The sequence below is a fragment of the Tympanuchus pallidicinctus genome, unplaced genomic scaffold (assembly GCF_026119805.1).
Source record: "Tympanuchus pallidicinctus isolate F22 unplaced genomic scaffold, pur_lepc_1.0 scaffold16, whole genome shotgun sequence".
NCBI lineage: Eukaryota > Metazoa > Chordata > Aves > Galliformes > Phasianidae > Tympanuchus > Tympanuchus pallidicinctus.
The window spans coordinates 14,636,454-14,653,627 of record NW_026294679.1 but is presented as its reverse complement, the minus strand read 5'-3'; the positions used below and the strand labels follow the sequence as shown (position 1 = coordinate 14,653,627).

The following is a 17,174-nucleotide window of genomic DNA, read 5'->3' as shown; positions in this document are numbered from 1 at the left end:
ACTTAAATTCTGGGGTATTTTTTAATATAATGCTGCAGTCCTTTTTATTTCGGCCTATTTCTGGAAATCTGTTAAGAGGATGGCTTTTATCTACTGTGCATGTGTTCCCAGGCTTTGTGCAGACTAATAGAGCCTCTACAAGCAAATCAATTTATGTGGGTAGAAATAGCTGCATCTTTAGCTGCTAAAATCTCCCAAGCTTCCAGAACATCTCTTTGGTGCAAGTGACCGTGCTGTATGCGCGCTTTCTTTGTAGCTTCAGTGTGTTGCAGTATGGATTCCAGGACTCAGCAGATGGTCAGATCAGGTGTTGAAAGGAAAGGAAGCAGCTTCTCTCTTCTGTGCTTTGGAGGACCCTCTGTAATCACCCAAGCAGAGTGAAAAAGAGAGGCTTCATAAAGAACAGACGTACTTAGTGTATTTGAATAGTTGAACAAGAGTGGTATGATACAGATGAGAGAAGTGGGTGCACTGAAACACATACTTTGACAAAAGATGATTTACAAATGGAGGAATCTGGAAGTGCCAGAGAAAAAAAATTGGGCAGGCTAACAAAGGGAGTGTTAGTGGAGAGGGAGGAAAGGCCTGGCAGATGGTTAACACTGAGAGGAGAAACTTGGGACAGCAAAGGTGGCAATGGAAATCATGGGGTAATTTGAGCAGAGTTATAGGTAGGTCTGGAGGACTGTTACCTAATTAAAAGATGAAGAAGAAAGGCTGTCTGCTGAAGAGATGAGAAGGGAGTAGGAATTGGTTGTAGTAGGCAGAGCTGGACTTATGAGAAAAGACTAAAAGAAAAGAATATATCAATACTCCTTAGCAGGGGCATTAAAGTGAGAGTCATGAAAACATTGCATAGAGGTGTCAGAAAAGGAGACTGAGATGGAGCAGCAGCAGAAGTAGTGGGACCAAATTTGGAGAAACTGAACAGAAAAACATATGCCAATTGTGATACAGTCTATGAAAGGCAAACTTGTTAAGCAAATCTTGCTATTTTTTTTCTGCTTTCTGTAAACATGTACTTAAATAAATAAATTATTACCTTTTACCCCGTACAACTTCTATTTCAATTCTTAAGGAAGGGAAATACTCTCGAGCTACTTAATAAAATGCCAGTGCCACATCTTTGCTTGATAAACCAATGCAGTTGGAAGTTGTGTGATAAATGTAAGGTGCTATATGATACAAAGAAAAAGGTCTTAATAAGCATCTGAAATGAAATTCTTGTAAATTTCTTCATGCCTAAGCTTGCAATCTATGAAAATTATGTCAATTCAAATCAATTGGGATATTTTAAAATAGAAAATTACTTGCTGTAGCACTGAGTGCTGTGGAAATAAAATTTCAATAATTCTGCTCATTTAGAGAAGGATCTAAGTATTGGAAAGAGAAGATCAGGTTGTGCCTGGAGTAAAACAAACAAAATATCAGTTGCTTCTCAGTCATCTGTTCTGTAATATATCCATTTATAACAAATTGATATGTTTGTGACTTAATGCAATCTAGTTACGAGAAAGGGAGAGAGCATATCAAGGCTTCATGAGCCGTAATCATACTAGCACTTGGGAGCCTTCTTTTTTTGTTTTTTTCTTTCAGTTTAGCTATAATAAGTTGTTGCAACATGATGTTGCTTATGATTCTGTATGTCAGTGTTACAGTTATTGAACACCTTTTAGAATGTTTTAGAAGCTAGTTGTATTTAAAAAAAGGTGATTTTTTTGTCTTTTTGAGTGTGCTTTATATACAATTCTTGAAGTGATGTATGTAGAAGGACAGTGGGGCACACGTTCATGTATGACAAACTCCCGTGTATTCATTTAGTTTATGCTTCAAATTAGTTTATTTTTAAAAAACAGTATATTTGAAATCATTGGATAAACTATAATAGAATTGAATTATCATCTGTATCTGCAGATACCATAGGGTTCTGCTGCTTCTGAGAGTATACTGGAAATGATAAAATAAATGGAGCTGCCTGTGTCGGTGACAGCAGTTGCCATAGTAATTAATGCCCTTTAAAGAAGCGCCAATATTTCTGTATGTGGGTGTGCATCTATGTGTAATGTGTGTGGGATACTACAACTGAAGGTTTAGTACTTGGAGTGAGTGCATTTTGAACAAGTGAAACTTGAAAGAAAATATCCAGGTTTCCTTTTCTGTTGTATTAAATATTTCTATTTTGAATCTATTTTCATGTTCATCCTAATTCCTGAAAATTAGATACCAAGGCTTACTGTAATACAAAGGCTGCTTTTACTAAGTGATGGGGAATATGTAATACATCTACTCTTAAAGCTTAGCCAGAATTTCCACACAAATTTGAATTCTAGTTGTTCTTAGAATTTTTGCTTTGTATAAACTGTTTTGCAGTGGTTAAGTTTTCCTTGGTTTGACACACTGCTTCATGTCATGGATTTATTATTTGCTTTTCATAATGTTTTTGGAATTTACCTGCATTAAGGACTTTTCTTGGCATATCTATATTGGGGTAGCTGTGTTCATAGAGACTGCTTTGAAAGAAAATAGTTTAGATTTTTGACCATGTTATTTTCTTAACAAGTTGAGTTTTTAAAAAGTGTGGAAAGATAACTGTACTCACAGATGGCAGCAAGTATCCATATGTTCTTCTGTTTGATTGAGCCATAACAGGAAATTGTTATATTCTCTTCCTGCCCCCACACATTACTTGATGCATTTAGTAGCTTAATTTCCCCAAGAGAGAAACCTTTTTAAGAACCAAGTATAATTTTTACTTGTTCAAACTGCGTTGGGTTTTGCCAGCCATCTGTGAAGATAAGGCATGTGTCACAATCTTAGCTGAAAAAGATAATTTTCCTGTTGTTTCCAATACATTTTTTCCCCATCATCTGCAGTATAAATGCTCTTATTAAAAGTTAAGAAGTTAGTGACTCATCAGGTTAAGCAACTAAAGAACTTTTCTTCTGGATTATACATAGTCTCTTTTTCTTTCTTGATATCCAAAGAGCAGCATTAGCAGAATCCTAGAGTGAAGAAAAATAAAATGAGTGCAAAAAATGAGAAATTTCTAGGGGACTGAATTCCACAGTGAACAAGTAGTTGTTTCAGAACAGTTCCTGATCAGAACAGTTGATTCAGAACAGTTCATCCCTGCAGATAAACAAGTTAGAAATATTGTGTGTATGTCAGAGTTGTTTGTTTGTTTGCATTAAGTTTGATGAAACATTTTGAAAATCATAATGTGTTGTGTCCCATCACAAATTATGCTTTTGTAGAGACACAGCACGTGACTGAATAACTGTGAACTTCAACGGATTGCATATTCAAGGAAGTACATAGAGAAGGAAATTGTGTTGTAGATTCAACTGCATTTCTTTTTCATGAGTGGCTCACAATTCTGATTGTACTTGTTTATTATGAACTGCTTACAACATACTTAATCTAAAGGTTGCCTATTTTACATTTCTGGTGAGCTTCAGCACTGTCTTAAACCATAGGATGTTCATTGTTCAACACTTCGTCACATCACAGGAATGAAAAGGAGTGATTGGGAACTTCAAAGATGCATCATGATACATTTAAATGACTGCACAGGATTCTATTTCTACACATTGTGCTTCTTTCTCCCCTTTTTCTGTCCTGCTGTTCTTTGCTGTAGGTGCTTGGTTTAGGTGCTTGAGTTACAAGCACATCAAACACTTTTATGTTTGTTTTATGTGGCTATGGGCTTTTTTTTTCTTTTTCTTTTTTTTTTTTTTTTTGAGAGAGAGCTCAAAATGTTGCTATTTATTCCAATGGTGACTCAAGGTATAGGGCAGGAGGATTCCGTGAAGCAGCACTACTGATAAAGCTTGCTGCTACAATTTCATTTTCTATATGTTGACCAGGTAGAATTATTCTTAGCTCTTTAAAGCAGCAACTGTATGGGTTCTTATATTGTTACTACATTCCTCACTCTTACCCTTCTCCAGGATACTGATGATCAAGCAGTAGCATGAAAGACATTTGCGTATTATGGCACACCTTTGTCTAGCTGCTCAATCCACATCATTATTGGAATTTTATCAGGATAATCTTTTAGCTTAAGACTTTATTTGTATTTCAGGATGGCAGAAAAGGCCTGGTAGGTAGCTATGAAATTTTAATGGATGTTATGTTTTTTTTACAGTCTCTTAGCAACTTCATCTATACGGGCTAGAGCTTTTGCTCACCAGCTGTCCAAGTTAAAATGCAGAGCAGAGAATATTCCTATGGCTCGTTTTTATGTAAACACCAATCTCTGTAATGGATTTTGCTTTGTTCACTGAGATGGTGTCTGCTATTCTGCAAGAGTAAATATTCTCTGGAACTAAAGTGCTTAGCTCTTTGCTGAGTATTTATAAAAAAGGAACAATACCAAGTAAAAGAAAAAATAGATATAACATGCAAACACTTTAGAAACTGTCATAATACGAAGTTGCAACAAAAATGTTAACCAATTCTATTGCTGTTTACAATGAGACATGAAATATATCTTTCTAAGATGAATGTCCAGGTTTGGACATCTCAGCACTGTTGAAGAAAAGCAGGGGGTATTCTGTATTTGTCTGTTCACATACTCATGCTAATCATGTGGCTACCCTGAGGTAATTGTCTGTATCACTGAAACATGAGATTTGATTACTGCTGTTTAGTGTGTCTGTTTCAAAATGAGCAGCACAAGTCCTCCTTCAGTTCAGATCTATTGCTAGAGAATGTTTTTAAATCCCATGTCATTCTGAGATGCATTTCTCATTTAAATGCATCTAATGCTAGCTATTGTCTAGTGACTTTTTTATCCCACTCCCATCCTGCTGCTTGAAATGCAAAATAGAGGTTAAATTACAATAATTTGAAAATCTTGCTAATGGAGGAGTCTTGAACTTAATACAACAGGATTCTTCGACCTTGTTGGATCATTTAGCCATTTATGTATATGCATTAGATGAGTAAGGAGGAATAAGGAGATAAACGTTTACAGTATTAATATTCCACGTATTTAAACTTTTCAGAGTATTGCAAAATTCATCCCAGATGTATTCTCCAGTAGAACATTTATAAAGTCAAGTACTATAGTTTGAGATATGTCCACATGAGTGTTTGATTTCTGCCTCTTTGCCTTACTCGTTAAAAATACACAACAGAATGTTCCTAGCCTGTGGCTACTGTGCTGTTGAAGAACGCTTGTACCGTATAAGTTTAGACACTTTAACATGTGCTTTAGCCATCTGCACAACATTTGACAAAGTTTGTTACTGTGCAGTCCAGCATTTAGTGGTCACCAAATGTATGTGGGAGATAATTGTGTTTACCTCTTTCTGGCCATCTCAGAATTCTACGTATTTCTGTTGAGTACTCTTTCATGTTGTTATAGGCAGCTTAAAAGAATTCAAGGAGTGTATCATTGCTTGGTGCCTGTTCTGAAGACTTGTACAATTCCGGTTTTCTTTATTCTGGACTTGTAATCTTACATTTTTTTCCTCTGGGTTTCTAACAGTGTAATCCTGTAGTATTTATTGATTGTGGAATATGTTGACTTCATCTTCATAAACAAACAAAACAAATGTCAATTTAAAAATGAAAACCACCATTAGTCACTTCATTCTTTCTGAAGAAGGTCTCGGGGACTGTTTTCCTTGTTTTCTGGAACAAGGACAAAGCCTAAGAGACAGGAATGGATTACAGCAGTCGTGTATAACTCCAGGTTGTAACGCTTGAAGAAAAAATGGTGAAATTAAATTATGCTGATGGCTATAGTGTGTAGTTCTGTGTATTTATCGTCACTATCTAAATTGTCCTTTAATTGTCCAGGAGCCATTTCCACAAATAAATGCATGCTAATGATGGAACAGAAATAGTGCTTTGAATGATTTCTCAGTTCTTCCCAGATACATTCATGCCAAAGTGCTTTGTCTTTTTGTTTTTAGAGTTGCAATAGTGTCCAAGTCTTTTGAAGGAAAAACTGATCGAACTGAAGGCTGGTATGGAACACAATACAAGCAAGAAGCAATTTCTGATGAAGTTATTAAGGCATGTTAAAACATTTAATGTATTCCACTATGTCCAAATGAAAGACAGTGGTGAATCTTAGTCTAATTTTCCCTCTAGGGGAAGGAAAAACCCTGAAATCTGCTCTGTGTATAGTACAAAAAATATGCAATGAGTCTGTTTAACTGAGGATCTTATGTTGCACTTTACATTTTAATTTCTTACGTTGAACATACTCATTTTAATGGTCTTAAGCCATATAAAGTTTTAATGTGGAGAATGTTACACAGTTTTTCTATGAAAAGTCCATAATATGCAGTGGCTACTTCTAAATTTTAAAAACTTTATGCTTACATCTGTTAAATGTTGATGAACTATTCTGTTAAGAAAGGGATGTTTTTACAACTGTTGTATGTAACTGTTTCTGAAATTGATCTTTGCAAGTTACAAAATGAGCATATTAATTGAACTTATGAAAATCAAAGCTCTAGCAATGAAAGTGAGCAAATCCTTATTGAGTCTTGCTACTGATTACTACTTCTTCTGAAAGAGAGGACTAAATACACTCTAAAGCTATACTGGACCTGCCTAACATGCTTTGAATAGACCCTGCTTGGGAACATATCACTTCGTGTAGGTTGATCATGCCTTTGTTCTTGATTTAAAGTTTTTGCTTATGCATTTAGTGTGATGCCTTCACTTAGTAGTAGCAGAAAAGGTGAGACACAGAACCCTTGTACTAGAAACTTTAAAAAAATATATATTTTTTCTTTTGTCACCTTCCTCCTGAGCTCTTCATCCTACCCCGTTCCCCAGATTTTTGTTTTTTCCAGTTACCTTGCTAGAATTTACACACAAGCTAGTGGAGTGTATTCCTCAGTCTTCTGTTACAGCAGAAAAGCAATAAGTATATGCAATATATGTATGCATACATATAGTATATAGGTATGTTATATATATTATTTAAGCAGAAATTTTTCTTAGCCTTATCATTCTTACTATTTGTCTAGAAATGGCAAAATGCTGACTTGAATGGGAAATTCAAGCTTCCAATGAAGAATGAGTTCATTCCTACTAACTTCGAGATTTTACCATTGGAAAAAGATGCAACTCAGTACCCTGCCCTTGTCAAGGTAAGGTATCTGTATCTTTTCTGTTTGCTTGCTAACCTTCGGGAAGTTAGCAGTTAAGTTTGCAGTGTGTTTTTAAAATAGAAGTCATATCATATGCCAGAACATAATTTAAAAAATAGAAATCTTCTAGCTATTTCTAGACAATAGAAAGTCCTTTCGTACTGAACTTTGGATTATGGCTGCTTGGGTTCCTATGAAAATGAATCTTCAGGCAACTTGAACTCTTGTCCTTTTGGAAGTGTGTTAAAAGTTAATAGAAATAGTATTGAAACTGTTGATCCAGCAGAAGGTTGACTGCCCATCTTGTATTTTTTGAGCAGTGTTCAGTAAATTGAGGGTGCAGACAAGGCTATCGGTTTGTAACTGTGCATGAGGAAAGCTTGCAATTGCATGGAGACAGAAAGATGTGAACATAAATATCACTCCCCAGTCTCCTGGAAATTTTATCATCATTTAATAATCTCAATTTGTCTAGCAAATCTCAGTATTTGAAAAATTAAGAACTACTTCAAGATACTGGCATGTACTTGTCTTTGCTAATAATGCTCATCTCTGCTCTGGGCTTAGTTGGAGGTTAAATAGGAAAAGCTCTTCAGTTATGTGTTGTGCTTCAGCTTGAATACTAAATTAATTCAGAAACACTTTTATGCACATTAGATTAATATAAGTCTACTTTAGTGCAAAGAGATCCTTCAGGAAAACGTATTTGTTCTGCACAGGGCACTTTAGGCATATACTTGAAGCACTCTTATTAACAGAGGAGGACTTTGAGTTTATATTAATGTTCTTCCTGAACTGAAACCCTAAACCTCAGCAGGGACAAATACTACAGCTCTAGTAAGTAGTACTAATTGGTTTGCTACAGAAACTTGATGGTCCTTCAGTGTCTCTGTAGCAACTAAGCAATTGATTTGCACAAAAGCTTTGCTTTCATTACTTTAGAAATGTATTTGCTATTGGTTTTTCCTTTGCCTTTAAAATACTTTTTGAGGGGGAGTATTTTTAACCTTCTGTACTTGATAAAATAGCTATCTCATATATTTTGCCTACATCTCTTCTATTTTGTCACCAGCTGTATGTCTGTGCTGTTTTCTTTCTGTGGGCCCTGGCATTTGTCTGACCCCATAGCAAATCATTACAAGAATTGGATCAGCAGAGATACGCTATTGCATCAAGTCTCCAGCACTGTAGTCAGTTTATGCAATGTGTCCTACATTGTGTAATAGAGTAATAGTCATTTAATAGAAGAAATATTTGTCAGAGAGATAAGCTGTAATCTTGCTGCTTAGTATGAGTGGAATATTATGTGCTGTGCTGTAAGGTACGGGACTTAGTTCTTTAAAGTAGAAAGGAGAAGGAAAATACCATGGCAGATCTCTGAGAAGCAAAGAACATCTGCTCAAAAATATGAGAAAGAGAAATATCTTTATACTTAAAAAATAGAGCTCTCACGTGTGGCAATAATAGAAAAGATGTTAGGGAGATGAAGTTAGAATAGACAATGTATTTATTTCATAATGTTTGTGGGAGAAAAAAGGAATAAGCAAGGTGGTTCTGATTCTCTTTTTTCTGCTGGGAGATTTCTCTAAATGTTTTTGGTGATAGATCTTCTAATTTCCGTCTAGTTTAACTACTCTTTAAAATACATTGCTTTTTTTCTTACCATTGCTACTTTAAAGCAATGTGCTGTGAATTAATCACTTTTACTAAGAGCATTAAATATACAATTACACCCTTTGTATAAAACATGCATCAATGTGCTGCTGTAATCTCCTTGGTGTTGTCCCCATGATGGCACTTCTTAATGTCTGCAGCAGCAGACAGTTCTGTTTGAGCATTCGTGCTCTGGAGCAATTGTTCCCAGGATGACCATAAGCTCGTTCACAATGTTACAGCTGTGTAACTGCATGTGAAAGTGCTTTATGGTTAAGAAGGTAGCCTTAATAAGTGATGGATGTATATGCCAGCTGACATAGAAAAAATGTGAATTTAAGGAGACAACACTGACATTTGAAGTAATTGACTTTTAAAAAAAATTGTTACATGTATTACAGTTAGAATTTAGGTGACTTAACCTCTTTTCTTGACACAGGACACTGCTATGAGTAAATTGTGGTTCAAGCAAGATGACAAATTCTTTTTGCCAAAGGCTTGTCTCAACTTTGAGTTTTTCAGGTATGCAATGTTAAATAATTAACAAAAATTTATCTCAGAAAACATCTTATTTGTTGTGAATCTGCATTTCTGTGATTAAAAACTCTTCCATGTACTGTGGCTTTAAAATGGCTGTCCTTACCTGGTGTAATGTGCAGTGAGAGTGAGACAGCAGGAAGGCCCATGAAAAGAAATTTTGTTTGCTATACCTAAAATGCATCTGCTAGTAACACCTGCAAGGAGTTTTGCAATACAACTTTTTAAGAATGGGTGTGGCTGCTTTTTTGCACTGACGACTAAATGAGAAATGTTCAAAGGTAATATTCTTTCTAAAATGCTATTCTGATATTTTTATTAATATTCCAGTTCTGTTTCCACTTGCATAATGCTATCCAGTATAAAGTTTATAATTGTTGGATTTTGCTTAATTTACATCAGTAACTGTTTGGATGAACACCTCTGCATTATCAGTGAATGTGTGATTCTTACTTCAGTATGCATGACTGAGTGCTGTAATGTTAATTCTGGTCTTGCATTACCCTTTTTTTTTTTTTTTTTTAAATTAACATGAGAACAACATAACTTCTCAGTGCTCTGGATTGCTGGGAGTAATAATTTCTAACTTTTGAATTTAATGTGCAAATTCACTGCTGTCCTCAGAGTATAGTAATTTCTGTGTTGGATTTTGGAAAATGAAAATAATTTCAGGATCTCTTCCTTTGGCCAGGTTACTGATATTGCTGGAGCTGCTGTTATATGGGCTCTGATAGATTCTCGTAGATGAGCTGTTGAGTCCTGCTTCTGAGTGACGCCAATTTTTTTTTCCCTACATGCCTTTGGCAGAATTTTATACTGAGGGTTTTTTCAGAGTGTCAGAACTAGTGCTAGGAAAAATGGGTTGTGTAGGCATTTCCTCTTTCATTTTTCTTTAGAAACTACAACACAAACATTCTGATTGTTTTGACTTTGATATGTCAGGGCATGGAAGATCAAAATGGTGTCTGCTTGTATCTTATTCAGAGAACAACAATACAATACTTCTGTTCACACCCAGTGGATTTTCACTGGACTGTGTGTGGCTGAAATCCCAAATAGGATTTTATTGATGGAGGCTGCGTTTGTGTGTATTCCAACAAATTTCAAATGAGCGATGAAGGATTCAATTTCTAAAGCAGTTTTTGGCAGATTAAAAGATAGTAACAAATTTTATGTAGAGCACACAAGGGTATAAGTATGTGCACATATGCACAGTATGGTGACAGCTCTTCCCAGTTAGACTTGTACTTTTGTCTCACACCACAGACTGCTTCAGTAGGGTAGGAAAAATGATGGAGATTTCTACTGCCTGTCAGCCCTGATCATCACAGATCGTTGGAAGAATTCCTGACTCAGATGTTCCAGCAATAACTGCTGTGTAGATTTTTTTTTTTTTAAAGATGAAGTTGATGAGGGTGACTTCTCCCTCAAATGTATAACTTCATTAGGGGCTGTCTGAATATATGAATCTCCTGAAGTTGCCAAGTTTGAAAACTGAAAATCCTAAGGTAGGGGCGCTGTGCAAGGCTTGTATTAAAGAACAAAACAGTGAAGTCTTCTGACATGGGAATTACTGTCCAGCTTAAAAGGCGATTAAAAAGCTTTTGCTTTCATGTGAATTATGACTTGAGAACTCAGCGCGCACCCCTCTTTACAAAGGTGCAAAACAATGTTATGTGCAATTGCTGTGAAAACCTTCTGAAGGTTATAATCCCTGCCCATCATTGCTCATGTTTTGGAGAGATGGATGTTAAAATACAGCGCTAATTATATTTGACCTACTTAAGCATATGTGCTATCTTCCAATTTGAAAAACATTTTAAATGATTTGAGTGCCTTTGATTAAAAACAATAGCTCATAAGATGACCTTCTATCAACACTTCACTGTTGACACTGGTTTTGACACATGCAGCTTGCTGAAACAGGAAAAATATTTAAGATATTTTTCAATCAATCTATGTTTATGGCTTTTTCTTCCTCAAGTCCAGTTAAAAAAAAAAAAAGGTAGACTAAGAATAAGCATTTATTTACAAAGTTATCAGTAATAAAAAACAACTACCAGAACAGTGTTATAATTGCTTTCTGATATTTTTCATTGAACAACTATTCAGTAGTCTTCATTATTTTTGAAATTCCCTGTTGGCCATGGCCAACTAATAGAAAAGAATATAATGAGTTTGTGGGGGGGTATAAGATAGGACTGTCCTACATTTTGCTTTGAATTCAGTCTTAATTAAAAATAAATAAATCTGTATTAATTGGATTTGCATCACTGGGCATAAAAAAAAAATTGCTCAGTTTGGAAAACTTACTTTAGGGAGAAAGCAGATAGCAGAGTCCTGTTCTTTTGGTGACATTTACTTCAGTTATTGAAGCCCAACCCAGAATAATTAACACAGTATTAGTAAAACAGCATAGCCTACATCTTAAAGTTATCAGCAGGTACAGTGCTTGTGATGTGATCTGTCTTTGCTTTATTTTGTTGATACTGTTGAATGCTGTCAAATACCCAGTCCTGATAGCAATTGGTCTTCAATACTACAGGTTATTTTTGGGAACTTGGTAATGAATTTACGTGTACTTAAGAAGCTTTAGGAACAAATACCCAACAAATAAGTTGTATTGACTTTGCTAATCTTTAAACATCTCAGGTATTTAACAAACATCAGTACAGTTGAAGTGTGGCTTGAATCTTTGAGTTGCATTTTTTCTTGAGAACTTTGTAACAGTAGTATATGTGATCAGATTCCACTGAGTCAAAAGTAGAGTTTGTATGGCTGTTCATGTAAAAGTGGTATGCAAAACTTCTTTCCTGAGTTGAGATTTGCATGTACTGTAAATTGCTAATGTCTTAGTTTCTGTAGAAACTGGTTTATTTTCTGATAAAAATGTTAATGTTAAAAGTATTAATCAAATTAATGTTCAGTATGTAGGTTTTCATTTTGATCTGTTAAATAATTCATTCAGGTTGTGTTTATTTTACTCGTGGTGAGTTCTGACATGCAGCAAAATAAATACAACGTATCTTCATTTATCAGCACTACTAAAGGAATATTTCTGGAATCTTTAAGGTATTTAGCATCACTGAGACCATAAGTGAGCTAAGTAGTTATTTTCAGGCATATTTCATATTTGGCTTCAAAATAGGAAACCTTCATGATGGGATCCCTCAGCATACTTGCAGTAAATATTGCTTCCTTCAGATCAAATTTAGAAGGGCCAAAAGAAAATGAGAAGTAATTTTAAACTGCATGTTTTACTTTCAACACTTTCTTCCAGCCCATTTGCTTACGTGGATCCCTTGCATTGTAACATGGCCTATTTATACCTTGAACTACTCAAAGACTCCCTCAACGAGTATGCATATGCAGCAGAACTAGCTGGCTTGAACTATGATCTCCAAAATACCATCTATGGGATGTATGTAAGTACCCATATCAAGGAAGAGATTAGAGACTTAAAACTACTTCCACTCATCAACATTTTTGTATTGATTTGGTGGAAGAACTTTTATTTAAAAAACAGCTTTTTCCATTGTGGGTCTAAGGCTGTTACTCCTTTTTGATCTTAATTATTAACCATCCTTTCTTTGATTTGAATTTTAAGTTGAATTTCGTTCAAAGTCTACAACAATCTTTCCATTCGTATTAAGCAAATTTTCTTCCTTTTCTTTTATGTCATTCATGAAATGCATTAGTTGTAAGATTTCTTCCTCCATCTAAAAGAAAGAAAAAAGCAATCTAATGCAAGTTTATATTTTTATTTCAGTTTGCCAGATATCTCTTAAAAACTTTCTGACTGATGGGGCAGAAGACCCCCTTTTCATGCTATTATATAAATGATATACTTCAGCTTTCCTTTTCAAGAACTACTGGTCATGAGGCTGCATATACATACTCTTCAGTCATGTTTCTTCATCCATTACTTTGTCACTGCTTGAGGTATCAAAGCATTTCTTTTGTTTTTCTTTTTGTTAGTCGCTACATTTATGCTGATCCTCTCCATTGCAACATGACATACCTGTTTATCAGGTTGTTGAAGGATGATTTAAAAGAGTATACATATGCAGCACGCCTCTCAGGTTTGGTCTATGGCATTGCATCAGGAATGAATGCAATACTTGTAAGTAAGAAAGAAACACAGGAGGAAATGAAACAGCTTGTGAACTGTTTAGCTTGGAGAAAACATTTGACTTCTGCATTTCTAAATGAGATGGTTAATGTTTTTTCCCTGGCGTATATATCATGAATTAAAGGCAAAGCAAAACAATGCATTTTAATCAGTGCTGAATGACCTCTTTGAGATTGCAGTGTCTTGTGAACACGTGTGCAGTGCAGCTGTTGCATTCTAGTTGCATTCATTTTTACTTGCTTGCATGGAATCTTGAGAATACTATGGCTAGTTTCTACACGAAAAGATTAAAGTTTCTGAATCAGTCTTAGCTCTACAGATTTTGTCATAGTCTTCTAATTCTGCTGTAGTGAGCTGTGGAAATGGATGGTGCATGTGCTCGTTAGAATTCAGTGCTGGACATTTTTGGCTTTTCTTTAGCGTGCATTTTTATTATACGTTTTATAACGTATTTTCAAGTGCTGACTATATTTACTTCAGAAATAACGATGATATGATGTGTGGTTATTTCTTATTTATCTTCACCTCTGAGATCTATGGAAGGAGGTTTAAATAATCTTCCTTGAAGTTCTGTTGAATGCTTTTGCTGACCATCATTATATAGCAAGATTTATTTTGAAATTTCCTGTATTATTTTCAAAATCTCTTTGTAAGAGAGTATATTGTCCTTGTATTTTCTGTATGAAAAAAAGTACAGTGTTTTTATCCCTGCAGTTTCTTTTTTTAGCTAACACAAATCTAGTATCTCATTTCCTGGTAGCATTCACTTAAATTTCAAACACGATTATCTGTTCTCAGTCTCAAAGCTTGCTGATGCTTCATGGTCAGAGAAGGGGGGGGCAGTCGTTCTTCATTTTTAGTCACAGTTTGGAATTATGGAGTTATTTTAAATATGAGATTTATTTATTTATTTAGGACAGGGACTTTTCATTTGTGTTCTTTAAAGACTATATTTTAAAATACTAAAATCAGTTCTTCTGTTTTGGTATCAGGGAATTTCCAGGATTGTTTTCTATATATGAGAGATCTTTGTATTCAGTATGTATATCTGTACTGTGTTGATAACTTAAGCAGGGTTACATGCTACTAAGAAAAATCACCTACATTTTTATAAAACAGGGTTCTCATGCTAATCTAGGATGTCAGTCTTTTGCTGTAAATCCATTTATCATAGCTTTTTCTTCAAATTCAGTGTTTACATGTGTTTCTGTAACTGCAGAAGAAAAGCTTTTTCCTAGTGAAAAGCAGGAATTGACCTGCATGTTTGGTTTTACCCTAATAATGATACTGTACTAATCTAATTAAACTTCCTTTCCTACATACCAAATTTTGAAGCCTTTTTTTTTTTTTTTTTTTAAACCCAAAAGGTCTTCTAAAGCCCTTTTCACTGGGCGAAACTTTCTATGCCTTGATGGGATCATACAGTAATCTTTGTTTTATTTTTGTTTTTAATGACCTAACTTACTTTGTGAATGCTTTGCAGAAAATTTGTGTGATCAGATCTATAGCTCAGCACCATTGCTTATTATAAATTGCATAGCTCTTGGCAGTGCTTCCTTTCTAGGGCTTCTGCTTACTTCCACTTACATAAAATGTCTTGTTGCACAAAAATATAAACATGAAACAGGATTAAACATAGACTGGGGACAATTTCAGAAGGCTGTGAATCTAATTTCATTACTGGCATGCAAAACCTGGAGTAAAACCACTTCAGTACTCTGAGCTTGTTTATTAACTGAACTCAGTACTTATAAATGCGAAGTACTGTTATTCTGAGAACAACTTGGTTACATCATCTAGTTTTACATGGATTCTCTGCATTCATAACTCTTGGACAAATACACAAGATTTTATTGTTCATTGAGTCCTGTGAGATTCGGTAGTTATTTTTTTATGTTATGCATTTAAAGCTAATTATGCACTTTTTTCATAGCTCTCTGTGAAAGGTTATAATGACAAGCAACATATCTTGCTCAAGAAGATCATTGAGAAAATGGCTACTTTTGAGATTGATGAAAAAAGATTTGAAATTATCAAGGAAGCGGTAAGCTACATGAAAAATTTGCACCTTAGAATAATTTAATGTTTGACTTGAACTGTAATCTTGCGGGCTAATTATCCATCTAGACAAAGTTAAATTCTGTCCCACTGGGACTCTAGAGGCTTTTTTCTTTTCTTTTTTTTTTTATATCTGTGACTTTCCCATTGTATCTGTATTACATTCTTAGGTTAAAATTGCCTAGTGAATCTATCTATTTGCAGTCAGTCTTTCTTGGAGTTGGCGAAGAGATTGAAGCTTGCTTTGATAAGAGTAGAATTCAGGAAGGAGAAAAAAAAAAAGAAAACAATCATGTATATTGTTTTACAATTTAGGAAATCTTCAATGTGATCTGGACATGGCATGAAGGGGGAAGGGAAGTGTTGAGATCTACAATATTTTTTCTCACCAGAGGTGAAGAGGAGCTCTGCTCCTGGCCTAAGACCATTCAGTGCAGAAGTAATCAGTTGTTCAAATACATGTTGTCTTCTGGAAACTGAACGTTCAAAATTGAATGACTGATTTTTATATATGGAATATAAATTAGGAGGCTGTAACTGGGTTTTACAAATGTGAAGCTAAAACAAGTCCATGCCCAACAACGAAACAAAAAAAACCCACAAACCCACAGGTCTGTGAATGATCTGCTTGGGGTGATTTTCTTTTAGTTCAAGATGTTTCTGTATGGTCCACTTAAGCTTTGTGTCTGTATTTACGCATGTTTTGTAGATTTCATTGCACAGACAATTTGTATAAAATAAGGACAGATTAGAGAGGTAACAGCTTTCTTCTGTTTGGAACAGAAAGGGATGCGTCCTCAGCAACTTAACAGTTGCTCTTTCTCACCGGAGTGATCTGAAATGAACTTCTCTCCTGTAATGGATACGATATGCTAATTAGCATCTCTGTAGAACCAGATTTCAGCTTGCTGAAACTATTAGTTTCTGCTTTCAATTCTTCTCTAGGAGAAAAAAGGTTTTGTTTTGCAAAGGACTGGGAAAGTTCCTTTGTAGCGGGCTCACTGATTATTCTCTTGTATTTTATCCAAGCTAAGAATGCAAAGAATTTCCTAAATGAATCTACATTTTTCCCTAGGGTGAAATGGTTAGAAAAAAACCTTGTCTCCTACCTTGTTTGCTTTTTTTTTTCCCACTGAGCAACTATCATAGAATGTATGTTTCCTACTTACATCAACTTCATCTTGATGTTTATTTAGGATTAGAATACAACAATTAATTTTATTGAGAAATTTGGTTTCATTCTAGTATAAGCAACATTTATAATAACTACTTAATCTGTAGCCTCATTATATTACTTTATTACTAAAATGACTTAAACCAATTTTAAAACTGTGCTAACAGGCAAAAGACAGTTGTTGACATTCAGAATGTACTTGCTTGATGATACATGAAGTTGAAAGGACAGAGTTAATATTTCATGTGTAGGAATGGAGCTCTGTAATTTGAACTTAAAATTGTTTTGTTTCAGTACATGAGATCACTTAACAACTTCAGGGCTGAACAGCCTCACCAGCATGCAATGTATTACCTGCGACTCCTGATGACAGAAGTTGCTTGGACCAAAGATGAATTAAAAGAAGCTCTTGATGGTAATGTTCTGCCAATTTTAAAGTTCGTTTTTGTTTGTTTGTTTCATTTTTTTTATTTTTTTTTTTCTCATGGAAGATGCCCTCCAA

The 17,174-nt window shown here is 34.9% G+C and overlaps 1 protein-coding gene across 4 annotated transcripts in view; it reads left to right on the top strand.

Annotated features, from left to right (window-relative positions):
* The window catches only part of IDE (insulin degrading enzyme), a 52,827-nt gene that overhangs the window by 20,045 nt on the left and 15,608 nt on the right, over positions 1-17,174 (top strand). For 3 of the 4 annotated variants that reach the window (XR_008205283.1, XM_052677902.1, XM_052677899.1), the window contains exons 12-17: positions 5,925-6,027; positions 6,996-7,118; positions 9,211-9,293; positions 12,589-12,733; positions 15,374-15,484; positions 16,967-17,087. Coding sequence is in view for 3 of the 4 variants with exons in the window: in XM_052677902.1 (XP_052533862.1) it covers positions 5,925-6,027; positions 6,996-7,118; positions 9,211-9,293; positions 12,589-12,733; positions 15,374-15,484; positions 16,967-17,087 (686 nt within the window). In the remaining variant the exon portion in view is untranslated. Of the gene's footprint in view, positions 1-5,924; positions 6,028-6,995; positions 7,119-9,210; positions 9,294-12,588; positions 12,734-13,286; positions 13,432-15,373; positions 15,485-16,966; positions 17,088-17,174 lie in introns of all 4 variants that reach the window. The other variant, XM_052677900.1, reaches the window with a different exon arrangement.